This window comes from Bos mutus, chromosome 3 (assembly GCF_027580195.1).
Source record: "Bos mutus isolate GX-2022 chromosome 3, NWIPB_WYAK_1.1, whole genome shotgun sequence".
In the NCBI taxonomy this organism is placed as follows: Eukaryota; Metazoa; Chordata; class Mammalia; order Artiodactyla; family Bovidae; genus Bos; species Bos mutus.
In genome coordinates this window covers 107,330,811-107,347,772 of record NC_091619.1, presented here as the reverse complement: position 1 = coordinate 107,347,772, position 16,962 = coordinate 107,330,811, and the positions used below count along the sequence as shown (strand labels likewise).

The window sequence follows — 16,962 nt, the reverse complement described above, 5'->3', positions numbered from 1 at the left end:
TTTCCTTATATTTCACAGACTGTATCCTTTTAAGTGACTTCTAAATAACTTCATTTGCAATCTGCAGAGACTCATGTTCCTGCATCTGTGCAGTGACTGCGGGTTTTGGATGCAGTGTGCCGCAGGGCCCTCACTAATAATTGGTGACAGAAGCAGCAGTAGCCTGTGAGGATGGGAACATGAATTAAACCCTCCCTAGTGCTGGTGGTGCATCACCTACCTCAAGTATAGCCATTAAATCGGGTCATATTCAGTTTCATAGCCGCATCTGCTTCTCCCTTCTTCTTTCTTGTATTGTTACTGTTTTCGAATGAAAAGTGTGAAAGGTAAGTTTTTTTTTTTTTTTAAATCGTACTTAAATAGCAACCATTCACAGCTGGCAGTTCGCTGCATCTTTACCAGGTCTTGTTCTTGGGGTGGATAAAGAACCTGGACACAATGGGTAGTGGAAAAACAATCCTATTTTATCTTCTAGTTTCTTTCTAAGGATAACATTTAGTTGTTATAACCTGTCACATTGCTAAGTGGAGTTAGTTATAAAACTTATACAAGCAAACAGATAAAAATGTATGGTTCCAATTAGGTCTGATATGAGAAGGCCTGCTTATGAACTGAAGGGTTTTTATTCTGTATATAAAGGAAAGGTTTTTTTTGGAGTTTTCTAGTAATTTTACGTATTTCTAGGTAACTGTTAATACTTAGGAGTAGTGACCAATTAATGCTCTATATTATAGTTGACACAATAAGTGGTGTTGAAGAAGCTCAGTAGATTCCTATACCAGCAAGTACAGCTTTTGGCTTTTTGATGGAAACAGACTTCCTTGTCATCGATAAGTCTGGCATTTATAAATATGTAATATCATCCCACCCCAGTTCCTGGAGGTACTGCAATATCAGGTTGATGCTGGAGTGGACAGAGCCTGCTCCAAATATCCACTTAATAGTGAACATGTAATTTTTACAGAGTTAGATGACTGTTGAATCCTTGTAGTTCTGGAAATGGGCCTTTGCTAAATCAGAATTCTGTATTGTTAAATGAGGAAGAACACTGGCCTGACGGATGTGCAGGTGTGGGGCTGTTTGTAGTCTCTTTGCTGCTATGTTGTGTGCTTGGGTGTGTTATGGTCAGATGGTGCCCTCTTGTGGCACCTATGGAAGACCTTGTAGTTCAGCCACAGAAACTTGACCTAGAGAATGAGACCATTTCCAGATTCCCAGTTTAAAAAAACAACAATATTTGCTTGGTTTGTTGATCTGATTTCAGTTGAAGTTTTTTTAAGCTTTGAACAGATGCGTGCTCTCAGTCCCTATTTAAGTGTTCTTTGGTTTAGACATGTTGCAACTGTATTTCACAAACCCAAATCTTGGTGGAAGCCAAGAAATTAGCCCTGCACAGTCAGAGGTGGGTGGGATAGGGAATAAACTGAATGAGGCCAGGGGACCTGAAGACTTCCTCTCTGGGTACCACAGCTTGCAGTTTGTCCTCTCCTCCGGTGATGCGGGGACCTATCTGTAAAATCCTTTGTGCCTGTGAAACTAATTAGTATACTATATTAAAATGTTTGTTTAGTACATTGAGAGCATTTTTATATTCCCTCAGTCATTGTAGAAATATATCTCCATGTAGAATGTGCTACAGTGGTATTAATGAGTCATCGCAGTGTCTGGTTTGTTAAAGTGATTTTTTTATTTTTGTACTTAATGTGGCCATAAGAGTAGGATTAGCTCTTTAAGTTTGTACCTTTTGTTTGAAAATAAATGATACATAAGAGTAGGGCTTTACCTCTTTGTTGGCAGGTTTTTCTTGAATAAAAATGCTTGTGTCAAAAATTCAAACTTTTCTTCCCTCCCCTGCCCCTCTTTCAGTTCTAGGTCTCGTTCCAGATCATATTCTCCAGCTCATAACAGAGAGAGAAATCACCCAAGAGTATATCAGAATCGAGATTTCCGAGGTCACAACAGAGGCTATAGAAGGCCCTATTATTTCCGTGGGCGCAACAGAGGCTTTTATCCATGGGGCCAGTATAACCGAGGAGGCTATGGAAACTACCGCTCAAATTGGCAGAATTACCGGCAAGCATACAGTCCTCGTCGGGGCCGTTCCCGATCCCGGTCCCCAAAGAGAAGGTCCCCTTCACCAAGGTCCAGGAGCCACTCCAGAAACTCCGATAAGTCTTCCTCTGATAGGTCAAGGCGTTCCTCGTCCTCTCGTTCTTCCTCCAACCACAGCCGAGTTGAATCTTCTAAGCGCAAGTCTGCGAAGGAGAAAAAGTCCTCTTCCAAGGATAGCCGGCCGTCCCAGGCTGCTGGTGATAACCAGGGAGATGAGGCCAAGGAGCAGCCATTCTCTGGAGGCACCTCTCAAGACCCAAAAGCATCTGAGAGCTCAAAGCCGTGGCCAGATGCCACCACATACAGTGCTGGTTCTGCATCACGGGCCTCAGGAGTGTCTGAGCTGAGTCCCCGGGAGCGAAGCCCAGCTCTCAAAAGCCCCCTCCAGTCTGTGGTGGTGAGGCGGCGGTCACCTCGTCCTAGCCCTGTGCCAAAACCTAGCCCTCCACTTTCCAGCACATCCCAGATGGGCTCAACTCTGCAGAGTGGTGCTGGGTACCAGGGTGGGACTCACCAAGGTCAGTTTGACCATGGCTCAGGGTCCTTAAGCCCATCCAAAAAGAGTCCCGTGGGTAAGAGTCCACCGGCCACTGGCTCAACATATGGCTCATCTCAGAAGGAGGAGGCTGCTGCTCCAGGAGGAGCAGCCTATACAAAGAGGCAAGTACCTCATTTTCCCCTTTCTGTTTTTATCTCACCAGCTGGCAATTTAGTTGTAATGTGGTCCTTAGAGCTCTGATTAATAGTAATAAGGTAATTCCTGTTTCCTAAAGTTTCATTTCGCCAGTTTGAAAGCATCATCCAAGGAAACCTTTAGCTTAACTCTGGTTTTCCTACCTTCCTGAATTTGTATTACAGCACAAATTCTAGATTACTCTGCAATGATGTTTTCACATTTAAAGTTTGCCTTGGATTCTACCAGTGTAAGCCAGAGAACAATAGAGATTTGTGGGTCAGCTATCAAAAAAATGTGGTCTTTACCAAAATGAATGGCTATTGGAGCTGTTAGACCCTCTAAGATCCACCATCTCCTATGATCGATCTGCATCAGCCCATCATGGTGAAGAGCTGCACCCTCACACCCTCCAGTTGAGGAGACTGGGCAGAATGGGAAAGTCCAAGGCTTAGTCCAGGAAGACCTTGTTATAAAATCGCAAGGTGGGTGTATGTTCCAGTAGAAGCCAAGCAGGCTGCATGTTAGGAGAGGACATAATAGTGCTTCTGTCTTTTTACCCTGAGGGACACGGTGAGTTGGAGCACAAGTCTTTGTTTTGTGTGGTTGTATGCATTGGGATGGCAGAGACGCAACAGGGAAGTTGCGTTGGGACCACGTTGTCAAGAGGGACCTATGGAGCAGGTGCCCCTCCTGCCCCCCACTCCCCCTTTTTCTCTTATTAGCATTTTCTTTGATGCCCTGCTGTCCTTTGGTTCCTTTTTTGGTTCTTTTTTTTTTTTTGCCATATTAATGCAACTGTTAATTTGATTAGACTTTTTCCATTAATGGTACAGATGTGATGTTCAGAACCTGTACTTCCCAGCCTTCAGTAAGTCTGCTTTAAAATACAGGTTTTGTTCCTTGCCAGGACTGTGAATCTTATTAGAACACTTGGGCATGAACTCTGCTTTTCCATAAGAATTGAGTGGGATGAATTTTGCCCCCTCCCCCAATTAACATGTATTTTGTTTGTGTTCACAGTATATTTCATACTTAGGTCTTCTAGGTGACTTGAAGCAAATTTGAAGTCTCTTTTGAGACTTGTATTTCCAAATGTGAGTTGTATAAAAGCAAAACAGTCCAAGGTTGAACATTCTATGTTAACTTTGCTGAAAGCAGATTTTAAGTGACTTGAGTGAAGGTTGGATAAGACCTTAATTTTTTTTTTCCTAGACCGCTTACAGGTAAGTAGGTTTTTGTTTTTTAGTACCCTAAAAAATGCCTTTGCTATTTTCTTTTTGCTTGTTTTTGTAATATACAACTCCACAGAACATTTATTTATCTTTTAAATGCAAAAATCATAAATCTGTGAAGAGCAGTTTTTCAGAAATTAACAAAAAGGTAATCAAGACACCTTTGGCAACGCTGGAATCCACAAGTCATGCTTGTTAGAGAGTCAAAAACCTAAGACCATATGGTGCTGTTTTATTTTGGATCAGGTTGTTTAAGTCTCTTGTGTGTCTCCCTTGTGTTTTCATAACTAGGTATCTAGATGAACAGAAGACAGAGAATGGAAAAGATAAGGAACAGAAACAAACAAATACTGATAAAGAGAAAATGAAAGAGAAGGGGAGCTTCTCTGACGCGGGATTGGGTGATACAAAAATGAAATCTGATTCATTTGCTCCCAAAACTGATACTGAGAAGCCTTTTCGGGGTAGCCAGTCTCCCAAAAGGTATAAGCTCCGAGATGACTTTGAGAAGAAGATGGCTGACTTCCACAAGGAGGAGATGGATGATCAAGATAAAGACAAGGCTAAAGGAAGGAAGGAATCTGAGTTTGACGATGAACCCAAATTCATGTCGAAAGTCATAGCAGGTGCAAGCAAAAACCAGGAGGAGGAGAAGTCAGGCAAATGGGAGGGCCTGGTGTACGCACCTCCAGGAAAGGAAAAGCAAAGAAAAACGGAGGAGTTGGAGGAGGAATCCTTTTCAGAGAGATCCAAAAAGGAGGAGCGAGGAGGATCCAAGAGAAGTGAAAGTGGGCACAGGGGATTTGTGCCTGAAAAGAATTTCCGAGTGACTGCTTACAAAGCAGTCCAGGAGAAGAGCTCTTCACCTCCCCCAAGAAAGACCTCTGAGAGCCGAGAGAAGCTAGGAGCCAAAGGAGACTTTTCCACAGGGAAGTCTTCCTTTTCCATTACTCGAGAGGCCCAAGTCAATGTCCGGATGGACTCTTTTGATGAGGACCTTGCAAGGTGAGGTGTAGTCCATCTTGACCCTCAGGGCTTTAGCCTAACCTCTCTCCATAAGGTCATTCTAGAACAAGGACACACCCCTCCTGTATTTCTCCCACTGTCTCATTTTTACTGTGAATACTCTTGTGTCTCCCTGTTTTCGTTGGAGAAGTGTGTATCACAGAGTAATTACGTGTTCGGGGCAGTATCGTGAAGCGTCTTTTTAGTCTGTAGTGACTGTCTGCCTTGGTACTGGCTCCCCTCTGCTTCTCTCTTGCACTGTATTCGTCACATCATACGCCCTCCCCCCATTCCACTCCTGTCCCATTGTCTTTCTAATGTGCTTAGGGTGTCTTTGCCTGTGGAGCCATGCAGGATCCATGTTTTCATTCTTAGCTAAGTCACAATATGTATTATATCAGGCCTTCATCAAATAATGTAATGGTTTGAAAGTTGGGGCTGGGGTGTGGGGTTTGAGAACTTCAGGAAAGAGTTGTGAGGCCCAGGCTGCTTTTCACCTGGTGTGAGAGTTGCACACCCAGTTGGAAGTCTGCAGAGCAGCCTAGCCACATCCCACTCTTGCTGCGTTGTGCCACATAAGCTGAGTGGCCCTGACTGGCCAAGATAGTTGGTCTTCTGAGGTGCCTCACTACTTGTCATGTGTTAAGATCAGCAGAGACCACCCCCCCACCTCCAGAGCAGAGCAGAATCACTGAGGTTTAATCCTTCATCCTGCCCATTTGTTTCTATTAAACTCCAAGGGGAGAAAGGCCTTTTTCCACAGTTACGTGCCTTGAGGTTCTTTGTACTTTGCTAGGAATTTAAAAAGGAACTTTGCAGATAAATTCACCTCTTACAAAAGTATGCTTGCATTTTTAGGACTTAAATTGTCCTGACTTTCTGTGTGTCTTGTTACATTGGGTCACCCTGTGTGTATTTTTCAGACCCAGTGGCTTATTGGCTCAGGAACGAAAGCTTTGTCGGGATCTAGTTCATAGCAACAAAAAGGAGCAGGAATTTCGATCCATTTTCCAGCACATACAGTCAGCTCAGTCTCAGCGGAGCCCCTCAGAGCTGTTTGCCCAGCATATAGTGACCATCGTTCACCATGTTAAAGGTGAGTCCTGACCCCAGCCCACTCAGGTTCCCTTTCTACATACTTAGCTTTCTAACAAGCAGAAGGATGAGACGGGGCATGAGGGAGTCTGTCAGGGACCTTTATCTCATCAATAGGGCCTTTGAACCTAGGGGCTGGTTTGAAGGAAATGTCTCCTGGGGTAAGTTTCCATTTTCTGATCAGAGAGCTGAACATTGTGAAAATACTAGTGATAACCTGGGATCCTGAGGCTAGGTGAAATCCTTCATGTGAAGATTTAAATTGCTTGAAAAGAGGGGTATGGAAAGTGGCTTTCCCAGCCCATCTGATTTGTCCTGTCTTAATACGCATATACCTCTAGCAGCATCTTATAGATCTTGTCCCACATTATTCTGCCATCTTCTGGGCAAATGGAGGTGGACAGACTGAGGAATGTGACCTAGAAGCTGGGTTTGGGCCAGTTACAATTTCATCTGAAATTGGAACTTAGGGGGAATTGGTGCTCTTGATGCATAGAATAGTATCTTTGTATCCATGTCCTACCATGGCAATCCAGTGCTCAATATTGGATTGTTTCTGAACCAGCTAATTTTCCTTACTTTTCACAGTATGTTTGTTATATGGATTTGAACACTTCATTCACGTATCTGTGGCTGCAGTTTCATCCATGCAGAGGGGTTTGAATGTTGGGTGTGCCTTTAACAGCCTGACATATTTTTCTTTGACTCCCCACAGAGCATCACTTTGGGTCCTCTGGAATGACACTGCATGAACGCTTTACTAAATATCTAAAGAGAGGAAGTGAACAGGAGGCAGCTAAAAACAAGAAAAGCCCAGAGATTCACAGGTGAGGACCCTGGCTTATACTGGAGGTGATCATAAAAGACTGCTCAAGGAGAATCACTCAGTTGTGTCTGACTCTTTGTGACCTCATGGACTCTACAGTCCTTGGAATTCTCCAGGCCAGAATACTGGAATGGGTAGCTTTTCCCTTCTCCAGGGGATCTTCCCAACCCAGGGATTGAACCAGGGTCTCCTGCATTGCAGGTGGATTCCTTACCAACTGAGCTATCAGGGAAGCCCAAAAGACTGCCCACCAGAGAATAAACTTGTCTTGTTTTTGCCATTTGTCAGGTGTAATAGCAGAATTTAAGGTAACAGTCTCCATAGTCTAGGATAGTAGTGATTCGTAATGGAAAAGGTGTGCTTTGATTACCGTGTTTCTCCCTTTGGGCCTGAGGAAAACAGCCCTTTTTGATATAAAAAGAACCCTTGTGTTCTTGAGAGTTGCAGGAGGAGTTTGCAAATGATAACCCAAGGTCACGGTGAGCTTTCTTTACATAAAGTAAATGTTTCTTTAAGCATCCCATGTATTTCATATATTGGTTCTTCCTTTGGGAGAATCTGCAGCAAGTGGGGGATGAAGATAGAAGAACTTACAGAATTATGTCAAAGGGTTTAAAAAGCCCAGAGGTTTAAACATTGGTTGTGGGAATTTATTCAGCAAATAGGGACTTTGTCTAGAAATGTAGTTGGTCTTAAACTTTGATTGAACCTTTGCAGTAGGTAAGAGGACCATGTTTGTAATAGTCTTGGATTTAGGGTCTTTGGGGATGTGTGTCACGCCAGGCACTTGTTTCTCAGTTAGACTTTACCATATTGGTGAATAATGGACCATTATATTTCAGTTCCCAAGGTGAAAACTGCTTTTTGAAGTTAGCAGGGCATAGATAGTCTCGATGTGAATGATGATAAGTAAGGCTATAGGTGAGTCTGTTTTCTTGACCATAACAGTGCTGGGTGGAATATGAAGTTCCTTCTGTTTGAGTTTGGAAAGTTGGGAGAGAGCAAGTGTGTGTGTCTGTACATGTACGTGTGTGCCTGTGCATACATATCTATGGGAGAGTGTAAGTATGTAAACAAACAAGGTGAGTATAATAAAAAGGAATAAAAAGGAATGCCTGTGTTTCTGCTACTTCACTTACGAACTAAAATGCTATATTCACACTATGGAATGTTGAACAACTTTTGTGTTTATAATTTTAGGAGGATAGACATTTCCCCCAGTACATTCAGAAAACATGGTTTGGCTCATGACGAAATGAAAAGTCCCCGGGAACCTGGCTACAAGGTGAACTGTTGCTTTGATCAGTAATTCCAACAAAATGAGTGCGTTGGGCATGAACTTGTCAGAAATGTGTTTGTTTAAATTACTCTCTACTTAAGTTTGTGTTTTTCTTTTAAGGATGGGCATAATTCTAAAAATGAACTACAAAGGGTTAATTTTTATTAAATGTATCAACAACCTTTGTGAAGTGGTTAGAATATGGTAAATGACCCCAAAGTCTATTGAGGTGAGCTTGAGAAAAAAAAGAGAGGAGTTTTGGAACAAGTGCCCATGATGAGAGAAGAAACTTTTTGTGATATTTTTCTGCTTGTAAGTATTATCAAATCAACTATATACATGCGCTATTTCCAACCATGATTTCAAAAAGACATGCATGTCAGAGGAGAGTGAAATTTTCATAACTTAACTGAATAGACTGTTTTAAGCAGCTAGTCCAGATTTTTTTCCTAACATTGTGCCATATCTATCATCTGTTGGTTACTGTTACTTTAAAGCTAAACATTGCTTTGATAGCCCAGCTACATGTGTAATGATGTGCACGTAAACACTGTTATTAAGAGATTAAAGCTTGTGTGCAGTCTGTTACTAGAAGTACTAGATTTGGGTTCTTAAAAATCTTAGTATTTGTTGACCATCAGTTCCCACCTAGGGACCCTATAGAGATTAGATTGAAATTTAATCCCTATGGAGATGACTCTTCCAATGTTGCTGAAACTGTTTCTAAAAATAGTAATTTTCAAGTTTTCCAAATAGGTTTGTCTTGTTGGTTGAATGTGATGAGAGGCACTCTTGCACAATCTGTCTTCTCTCCCACTCCCCCTTTTCTCCAAGTACCCACCAGCTTGGCACTAACCATGTGAAACACAAGACTTTCAAACATCAGGAGAGATGTCATCCTCTCCGCCCCACAAAGCCTATTCATTAGAGGTGCTGTGTGTACTAAGGGAACTGCAGCTGTACTTCTCTCTTTTTTGGTCTTTGGAGGGTGCAGGGGCCCCATTCCCTCCTCAGAAGAAAAGCATGCAGTAAAATAAACCAAGTTACCACCTACCATTCTTGTTAATTAAAACTTCATTATTTCAACAAAAAGCTTAGTTGTGTAAGTAAATGTTAATACAAAGTGAACTGCTCATCCCTTCCTCTTTTTAGAGAGGTTTTTGTTGTTGTTGTTGTTGTTTGTTTGTGTTTTGGTTGCACCACACAGCTTGTGTGGTCTTAGTTCCCTGAGCAGGGATTGAACCCACACCCTCTGCAGTGAAAGCACAGTCTTAACCACTGGTCTACCAGAGAAGTCCCTAGGGAGGTTTTGCTTCCACGAGACAAATCTTAGTGTATAATATGCCTGAAAACCCCTTGCTCCTCTGCTTTCACTGAGTTTCTCAAGAGCTGTTGAAAGCCCTTTGCCTGATAGTTTAGGGTAGAGGGCAGCTGTTGTTGCTGGGCTCACTCTGTCTGTGCGCCACATACTGTGATAGGTTACACTTGTAGAAAGTTAGTGAGAAAATGTTTTCTCATTTTTCTTTTTAAAATAAACTTTGACTTGGTATTGCCAACTTTATGAATTCTTTATTATGGTTTTTGATATGCCTTCTCTAGAGAAATCTGTTGATATAACTAACATTTTGGAAGGCTGTGTAAGTCTTCCATTGTCTATTATTGGACTCAGTGAGAGGTAATTCCAAATGGAGGATAGGTCCAGGGTAGCTGCCACAGTGGAGGTAGGGGAGAGGTGACAGCATTTCTACTCCTGCTGGTGACTAAGCCTAAGCCAGCCTAACTAACACCTTCCAGGGTTAATTTTGGCCTTCTCAGCTTTTCAGCTAGCCAAAGTCATTACTGGACCACAGAGGGAAATAGCAAAGCAAGGGAGGTGTGTGTGTGTGTGTGTGTGTGTGTGTAGCATATGCAGAAGGTTATCATCATTATTCTAGAGAATTGGTTTGGGCTCTCTAGGGATTCTCATGAAGTGACTTTGGTGGAACATCCTGTATCCCTCCCGAGTTGGGCGAGGTGCCTCACATTCCCAGTGCTTCCTCTGTACCACTCCATTGGAATAGAAACCACAGTTTGTGGGGTGGTTGAGTTTGTAGTCCTGAATCCCAAAAACCTTAATTTTGATTTCTCTTGGCAGGCTGAGGGAAAGTACAAAGATGATCCTGTTGATCTCCGCCTTGATATTGAACGTCGTAAAAAACATAAAGAGAGAGATCTTAAACGAGGTAAATCAAGAGAATCAGTGGATTCCCGAGACTCAAGCCACTCAAGGGAGCGATCAGCTGAGAAAACAGAGAAAACTCATAAAGGATCAAAGAAGCAGAAGTATGTAAACCCTTGTTTGTTGCCTCATTCAGTCTCCTGAGTGGACTCCTTTGTCTGCCCCTCATTAGGCCCTACGGCAGACCCTGCACACTGGAGAACAATTAGGAACTATTTTGTGTAGTTTTCTTTTAACTGTCAATTAAAGTCCCTAGATTGAAAATAGAACTTTTGAATGAAATAGACATAATCCTTGTCCAAAGGAGGCCTCCTGGGAGATAGGCAGTTGATTTGGCTATAGGGACAGGGTGGAGAATCATGGGAATTTCTTTTGCTTTTGTTTTGGACATGTTCTTTGACATGTCCTTTCTCATCACAAATCGTCTTGCGAAGGTTATGTTTTAAAGTGGCTCAAAGTTGTATTCAAGTAAAAACTGTCTGGTCAGAGAAACAGGGCAGAACTAGATAGGACAAGCTTGTTGATCTTAAATGCCTTTTAAACTAGTTTCACAGGCACTTCAAGAGAGGTGTTCCAAATATTCTTTAAACAAAGGTAGCATTGTTGAACTTCATAAGGCAGCATTTATGCCAAGGTCTTGTTTCTATTTACATTTTTGAACGTTCCATGACTTTTCAGTCATGCGCGTTAAAGGTTGCAGAATTGAAACCCCACGCCTTCCTGTGGGAAGCAGCACTACTTCTGTGTTCCTGAACTTCAGCTAGCAAGCACTTTTATATCCATTTTCTGATAACAATCCTTTGAAATAAGCGAGACAATTAGTAGACTATCCCTTTTGCCTCTTTGAAAGATAGAGAAGTAAGCTCATGTCTTCTCTTTCACTTTGTCTATCCTTGCGCTCAGTTAACATACGCATTATGAGCCCTAACAGCTTTCAGGGGTATCACAGATAGAGGATCTGATAATCCTCAACAGGAAATGGAAGCTGGGATACAGTAGTCTTCTCTGGTGGAAAGGGAGTAGGACCCTTCAAGCCTTTCAGTCCTGGACTTGGATCCCTGATCCTGATTTGTTTCCCTGGGACATATGCCACTGCCTCTGACTTGTTTGTAACCTTAATCAAGTCTCCTGCAACTCTAGTATTTTGTGATTGGGGCAAGAAGAAAAATGATAATCATGCCACTGTTTTCACTGTATACAAAAACTCTTTCTCATATGATTGAAGAATGGCTCACCAAGATCACACAACTAATAAAAGGCAGTGTTGGGACTCAAATCAGGATTTTTGGAGTCTTATTTTTGAAAATCTCTTGAAATAGTGCTGATTTCTAGGAGTCAGACATTTGAGTTATAAGAATTCTATGAGAATAACTTAGTGGGATAATTTAGTAGGATTCAAATATTTGTCTTTGATCTTCTCAAATGTTTGGGGGTTGGGGTGGCTGTGGGGGTGGGGGGTTAGCAAGGTGCTTTTCATAATGGAGGAGGGTAATGATAGGTTACTAACACTTGGCTGGCTTTTCCCTGTAAGTCCTGTACTCCTGGTGGCTGGTACCCTCCTCCACTGCCACATGGCAGGGCTGGCCCCAACCTCTAGTACGTATATAGTGACTCACTGTATTACTCTGTCTAATTTGCCCCTGCTCTGTAATTTCCTCCAGATGAAGAGATGGATGGGAAATAACTCTGGGAAGAATTCCGCCAGATCCTAGGCTTAATGACCTAAACCTGTTGGAGTGCAGTGGAAAGTGGGAAGGGTTTGTGGAGTATTGGTATAATTAGTGCTAGATTTGAATCCAAATCTGCCTAGTTCTGTCACCTGAACCTCCTGTCTCTAAGATGGGGAAAATAGTACTGAAATCATAATTGCCATTTACTGTATGCGTGCTGTGTCAATGTAGAGTGTTTAAGCACGTTGTTTTTTCGATCTTTAGAGCAGCCTCCCAAGACAGGTCATAGTCTTCTATGAGAAATAAAACTAACATAAAGTTGAAACAGATGGTAATGTATAAAGCCTCTCCTAGCACCAGATACTCTCTGGCTTTCATGACAGTGTTTGTCTCCTTTTGTTTTTCCAGTTCATGCACATGTATTAGAATGAGCTACCAGAGGCCATGCATGGACGTTTTGTCCCTCCTCCTGTATGTGTGTGTCCCATGTTTATCACAGGCTCAGACATAGATATGTCAGTGAACATGACTGAGAGAACTGGGAGGAAGCTCCCCAGTTCCCTGGGTGGGTATGTTGAGGGTGAGTTGGTTTTTCTGGTTACTTGTCTTCAGTGTTCTCATCACAGACACACTCTTGATTGCCCTGTGCTCCTTACTTATGAGCCCCCAGACAAGGACTGTACCCTAGAGGCCTCTTGTGTTTTCATAGGAAGCACCGGAGAGCACGAGACCGGTCCAGGTCGTCATCATCTTCCTCCCAGTCATCCCACTCCTACAAAGCAGAAGAGTACACTGAAGAGACAGAAGAGAGAGAGGAGAGTACCACGGGCTTTGACAAATCAAGGCTGGGGACCAAAGACTTCGTGGGTCCAAGTGAGAGAGGAGGCAGAGCTCGAGGGACCTTTGTAAGACTCTGCCCCCTCCCTTTAAGCCCTTTCTCCTGCTAATTCTAATTATGTGCTGATCAGAACATTTATTTTGTTGCCCTTGATACAGGTGATTAGGTCAGTAGACCCTAGAATCTGTGGTTTCCCATTCCCCAGGCTTTCCATTTTTTGAATTTTTTTTTTCCCCTGTTCATAATCACTTAGCCAGAAAGCCTCTTAGGGCTTCTGGTCTGAAATTCCTCACTTGTTGTAACTCCTGCTGTATGTAGGGAGGCCCTTATGGCATTGTCCCCGGTCTGGGCTATAGACTTGAGATAAACAGAAAGGGAATAGCTAAAAACCAGTTAACCAGCATACTGACTGGAGGACAGCAGGAAAGTATTTGAATAGAAGACAAGGAGTTGTTTTTCTCCATTCCTTACATGGACCCTTTGTTCCTTTCCCCGTTTATTGCCATAGCAGTTTCGAGCCAGAGGAAGAGGCTGGGGCAGAGGCAGCTATTCTGGTAACAACAACAACAGCAGCAACAACGATTTTCAGAAGAGAAGCCGGGAGGAGGAATGGGACCCCGAGTACACACCCAAAAGCAAGAAATATTACTTGGTATGTGTCGGGATAACCAGGAAGGGCGAGGGGGCCTTTGACATACACAGTAGCTGATAGTGAGGCTTTGATTGATTTTTTTTCCCAGAACTGCATGCAGGTATGGCACTGGTTACGTGTGTACTTGTGGGCTAGTATAGTTCTGGCAAGATGACTGTTCTCTAGAGAGGCAGTCCTGACCTTGAAAGTGTTATCTAAGATATTTATGGATTCCAGGATAAGTACGAAAGGTTGCTCTTGCCTTTTTGTCTGTGAAATCATTTTACTGCTCACCCACCCTAAGCCTCCAGCCTTTACAAGGGATAGAACCATTACCTTCCCCAGAGGTGGCAGTTCCACCTTGTCACGCCCCTGCACGATATGGATAAGAAGGACAGTTCTCTTTTTGAGGGAGGGCACCTGTCTCCAGAATGAAACACCACTGGAGCTGGGCTCTTCTAGGCCGAATTACTTGGCCAGTGAGAGAGCTCTATTGCCTTGCTGTGTTAACAGCAGGCTCAGGTCCAAGTAGATGTGACTGAGTGTTGTAATAACGAAGGTAATCTTGCTGCTGAGTCTGATTACCCATGAGGACTGGCCTGGAAGTAGGAAGCAGGTTGCTGTGTAAATCACTGTGCATAGCCAACTTCGCTTTTCTGGGGCTGCTAGAAGCTACTCTGAGAGGACTCTTGAACCTATATCTAGGAAAATGTTGGCTGGACTGGGCCCGGGATAGGTACTGGAGTGGGGCTGTTTAGAGGAAGGATAAAAGGCCGTACCTTCTCTGTCCCTGAAGGAGCATTGCCAACCTGATTAATTTAGGCTAGTGAAGAAGCAGCTGGTCCTTTAGCTGAACTAACCCCTCAGAAGCCTCAGGTACTACTAGTGTGCATGGAGGGTTCAGACTCTTTGAAGTCATGGGGCTGATGAGGTAACAGTGACTTTTCAAAATCCTGTCTCATTCATTCATTCATTCATTGGTTCCCTCCTTCTTTCTCATGAGATCATCAGAGCGGGGATTGAGTTATAGGTTTTGTTTTTTCCCTACTCTGCCGCACTGCCTTCTTGCATAAAACTGAGAAAGGAGAAAAGATACAAGACAGGAGGCTGGGTTCTGGCTCTGCCTTTGCCAGTACTGGTCTGAGACTGTGAGCCATCTGCCCTTGGTCTCACTGCCTGTTGTTGGCTGAGGGGAGGCTTGGGGAGAGCTGGATAAATAAGACTCCCAGCTGTGTGTGTGTTCTGTGTTGCTTCCTCTCTTAGCTTACAGACAACTCAGATCAGAAATAGTTTCATGTTTGGGGGGGGTTGGCTTACACCCCCCACCCCCTCTTTGAGAGAGTGTGTTCTAAATAATATGGAGTTACTTAAAGTTCCCCTGGCTGTTTTCTCATCTGCATAGTGGAGGGTTGATAATGATAGGGTAGGGTAGCTGTGAGGATTAAATGAGATAATGTAGGAAAAGGTCTTTGAAGATTTTATCATCATCATCATTACAATGCCTACATGGCTGCCTTAGAATTCAAGGAACCGAACTGAATATTCTCTTAGATCTGAATCAGTAGCGTTTTTCGAGTGGGGACAGGGAGGAGGACAGGACAGAGTTTCGTTTGGGAAAGTCACATTTGGGTAGGTGCAGAGGAGAGGCTGCTCTTGTTTACCCTGGCATTGATGACAGTTTTCCTTTTCTTTTAAGCATGATGACCGTGAAGGCGAAGGCAGTGAGAAGTGGGTGAGCCGGGGCCGGGGCCGAGGAGCCTTCCCTCGCGGTCGAGGCCGGTTCATGTTCCGGAAATCCAGCACCAGCCCCAAGTGGGCCCACGACAAGTTCAGTGGGGAGGAAGGGGAGATTGAAGACGATGAGAGTGGGACAGAGAACCGAGAAGAGAAGGACAATTTACAGCCGACAACTGAGTAGTGGCCACTCTTGCTGGGAGCCCCTGCCCGAGGGAGAGAGGCGCCGGGAAGACGGCTGGTGAGGAGCTAAACAGAGGAGCCTCGAGAAGATTCTGAAAATCCCACCCATACCCCCCACCAGCCATGCAAAATATCCTACAACTGCCGAAGAGCATCCTGGCGTCCCACCAGACAGAGGCAGCTGGCCTGGGGTCAGGCCCAGCTCTTGAGCAGAACACACCATGTTGGGCTTTAGCTATGTGTTTCTCGTTTATTGTTGGTGTGTGGGGTGGGGGCTGGGGTAGGGAGGGCAGAGCGATATAACTTGGATTTTGGTTTGTTCCCTGTTAGAAACCAACAGTTTTATTCTTCATTTCATTACATTTGGAGCTGAGGACTAATTTGATTTTCAGTCTCTTTATCCTTATTTTAAAAGCCCCCTCTTTTTTTTTTTTTTAGGCATATATAGTAACATTAGCAGAAAGATTTAATTTGGGCAACTTTTGATTCTTAAGAGAAAACAAAGCATGTGAATAAATATTGATGTGTTCACCTCAGTTTGGGACCAAACTGCGTGGGTCTTTGTTAAACTTGGTTTTGTATGTCGAGGAGGAGTTCAAGGCCTTTCTGACCACCTTGTGTTCCCCTTTCTGCGCAGCCATGTATCATGTGGTGTTGCTCCTAACCACACCCCATGTGCGCACCTCCCCTCCCCCCAATATTTTCTGATTTCTTGTGGGCTGGGCTTCCCCTTCTCCACCAGCAGCTCCAGTATCCCAAACTTTCTAGTCCTGCTGATCCTCTCAGCAACAGGGGTGGAAACTGGATGGCAGTTTCTGGTCTGTTTTCTAAGAAACTTCTGACTTCTATTATCTTTACAAATATAAGATGAGAAAATAATTTTTTCAATATTTTTTATTAATCTTTTTATAAAATGAAAAGAAACTCCTATGATCGATTAAGGAAGGTGGTTATGGCTGGGTGGTTTGTGGGGGTTTTTTGTTTTGTGTTTTTTTCTTTTTCCTTTTTTTTTTTTAAACCTTAAGCTTTAAGTTGAAACATTCTCCGATGTCTGGGGGGAAAACATCCTCTTAAAATGGGTCCTTGTGCTTGCCTTCTGGGGAGGCGGTCCTGAGCAGGTGAATCACATGGCATTTATGCATATGTTATATGCGGACTGCACCCACCTTCCCCCCAGCCTTTGCCTCCTGGGTTGTTGATGCTACTTTCCCCTTACTTTGCTACATTTCTATAGTTAAGTTGGTTTTACTTGAATGATTCATGTTTAGGGGGGGGAAAAATGAAAATACCCTTAAAATTTGTTTCAACTCCTCCTGCAAATAAAAAAAATAAATGAAGTGGCAGATGTAAATGGCTCTGGTCATTGTCACCCTGAATGGGTGTGGGTGGGTGTGGTGGAGGGCAGGTGGTAGATGCCCCCCATAGCAGCCTCAGGGAACCAGAAAGATGAAATGTCTGGGGGG

General features: G+C 43.5%; 1 protein-coding gene across 4 annotated transcripts in view; it reads left to right on the top strand.

Annotated features, from left to right (window-relative positions):
* The window catches only part of THRAP3 (thyroid hormone receptor associated protein 3), a 72,273-nt gene extending 55,431 nt beyond the window's left edge, over positions 1-16,842 (top strand). For 3 of the 4 annotated variants that reach the window (XM_070368423.1, XM_005892656.2, XM_070368422.1), the window contains 9 exons: positions 1,867-2,772; positions 4,312-5,025; positions 5,949-6,121; positions 6,836-6,947; positions 8,147-8,231; positions 10,360-10,547; positions 12,823-13,018; positions 13,460-13,603; positions 15,279-16,842. In XM_070368423.1, coding sequence (XP_070224524.1) covers positions 1,867-2,772; positions 4,312-5,025; positions 5,949-6,121; positions 6,836-6,947; positions 8,147-8,231; positions 10,360-10,547; positions 12,823-13,018; positions 13,460-13,603; positions 15,279-15,500 — 2,740 coding nt within the window. In that variant the 3' untranslated portion in view covers positions 15,501-16,842. The remainder of the gene's footprint in view (positions 1-1,866; positions 2,773-4,311; positions 5,026-5,948; positions 6,122-6,835; positions 6,948-8,146; positions 8,232-10,359; positions 10,548-12,822; positions 13,019-13,459; positions 13,604-15,278) is intronic. The other variant, XM_070368424.1, reaches the window with a different exon arrangement.
* The last annotated feature ends 120 nt before the right edge of the window (positions 16,843-16,962 follow it).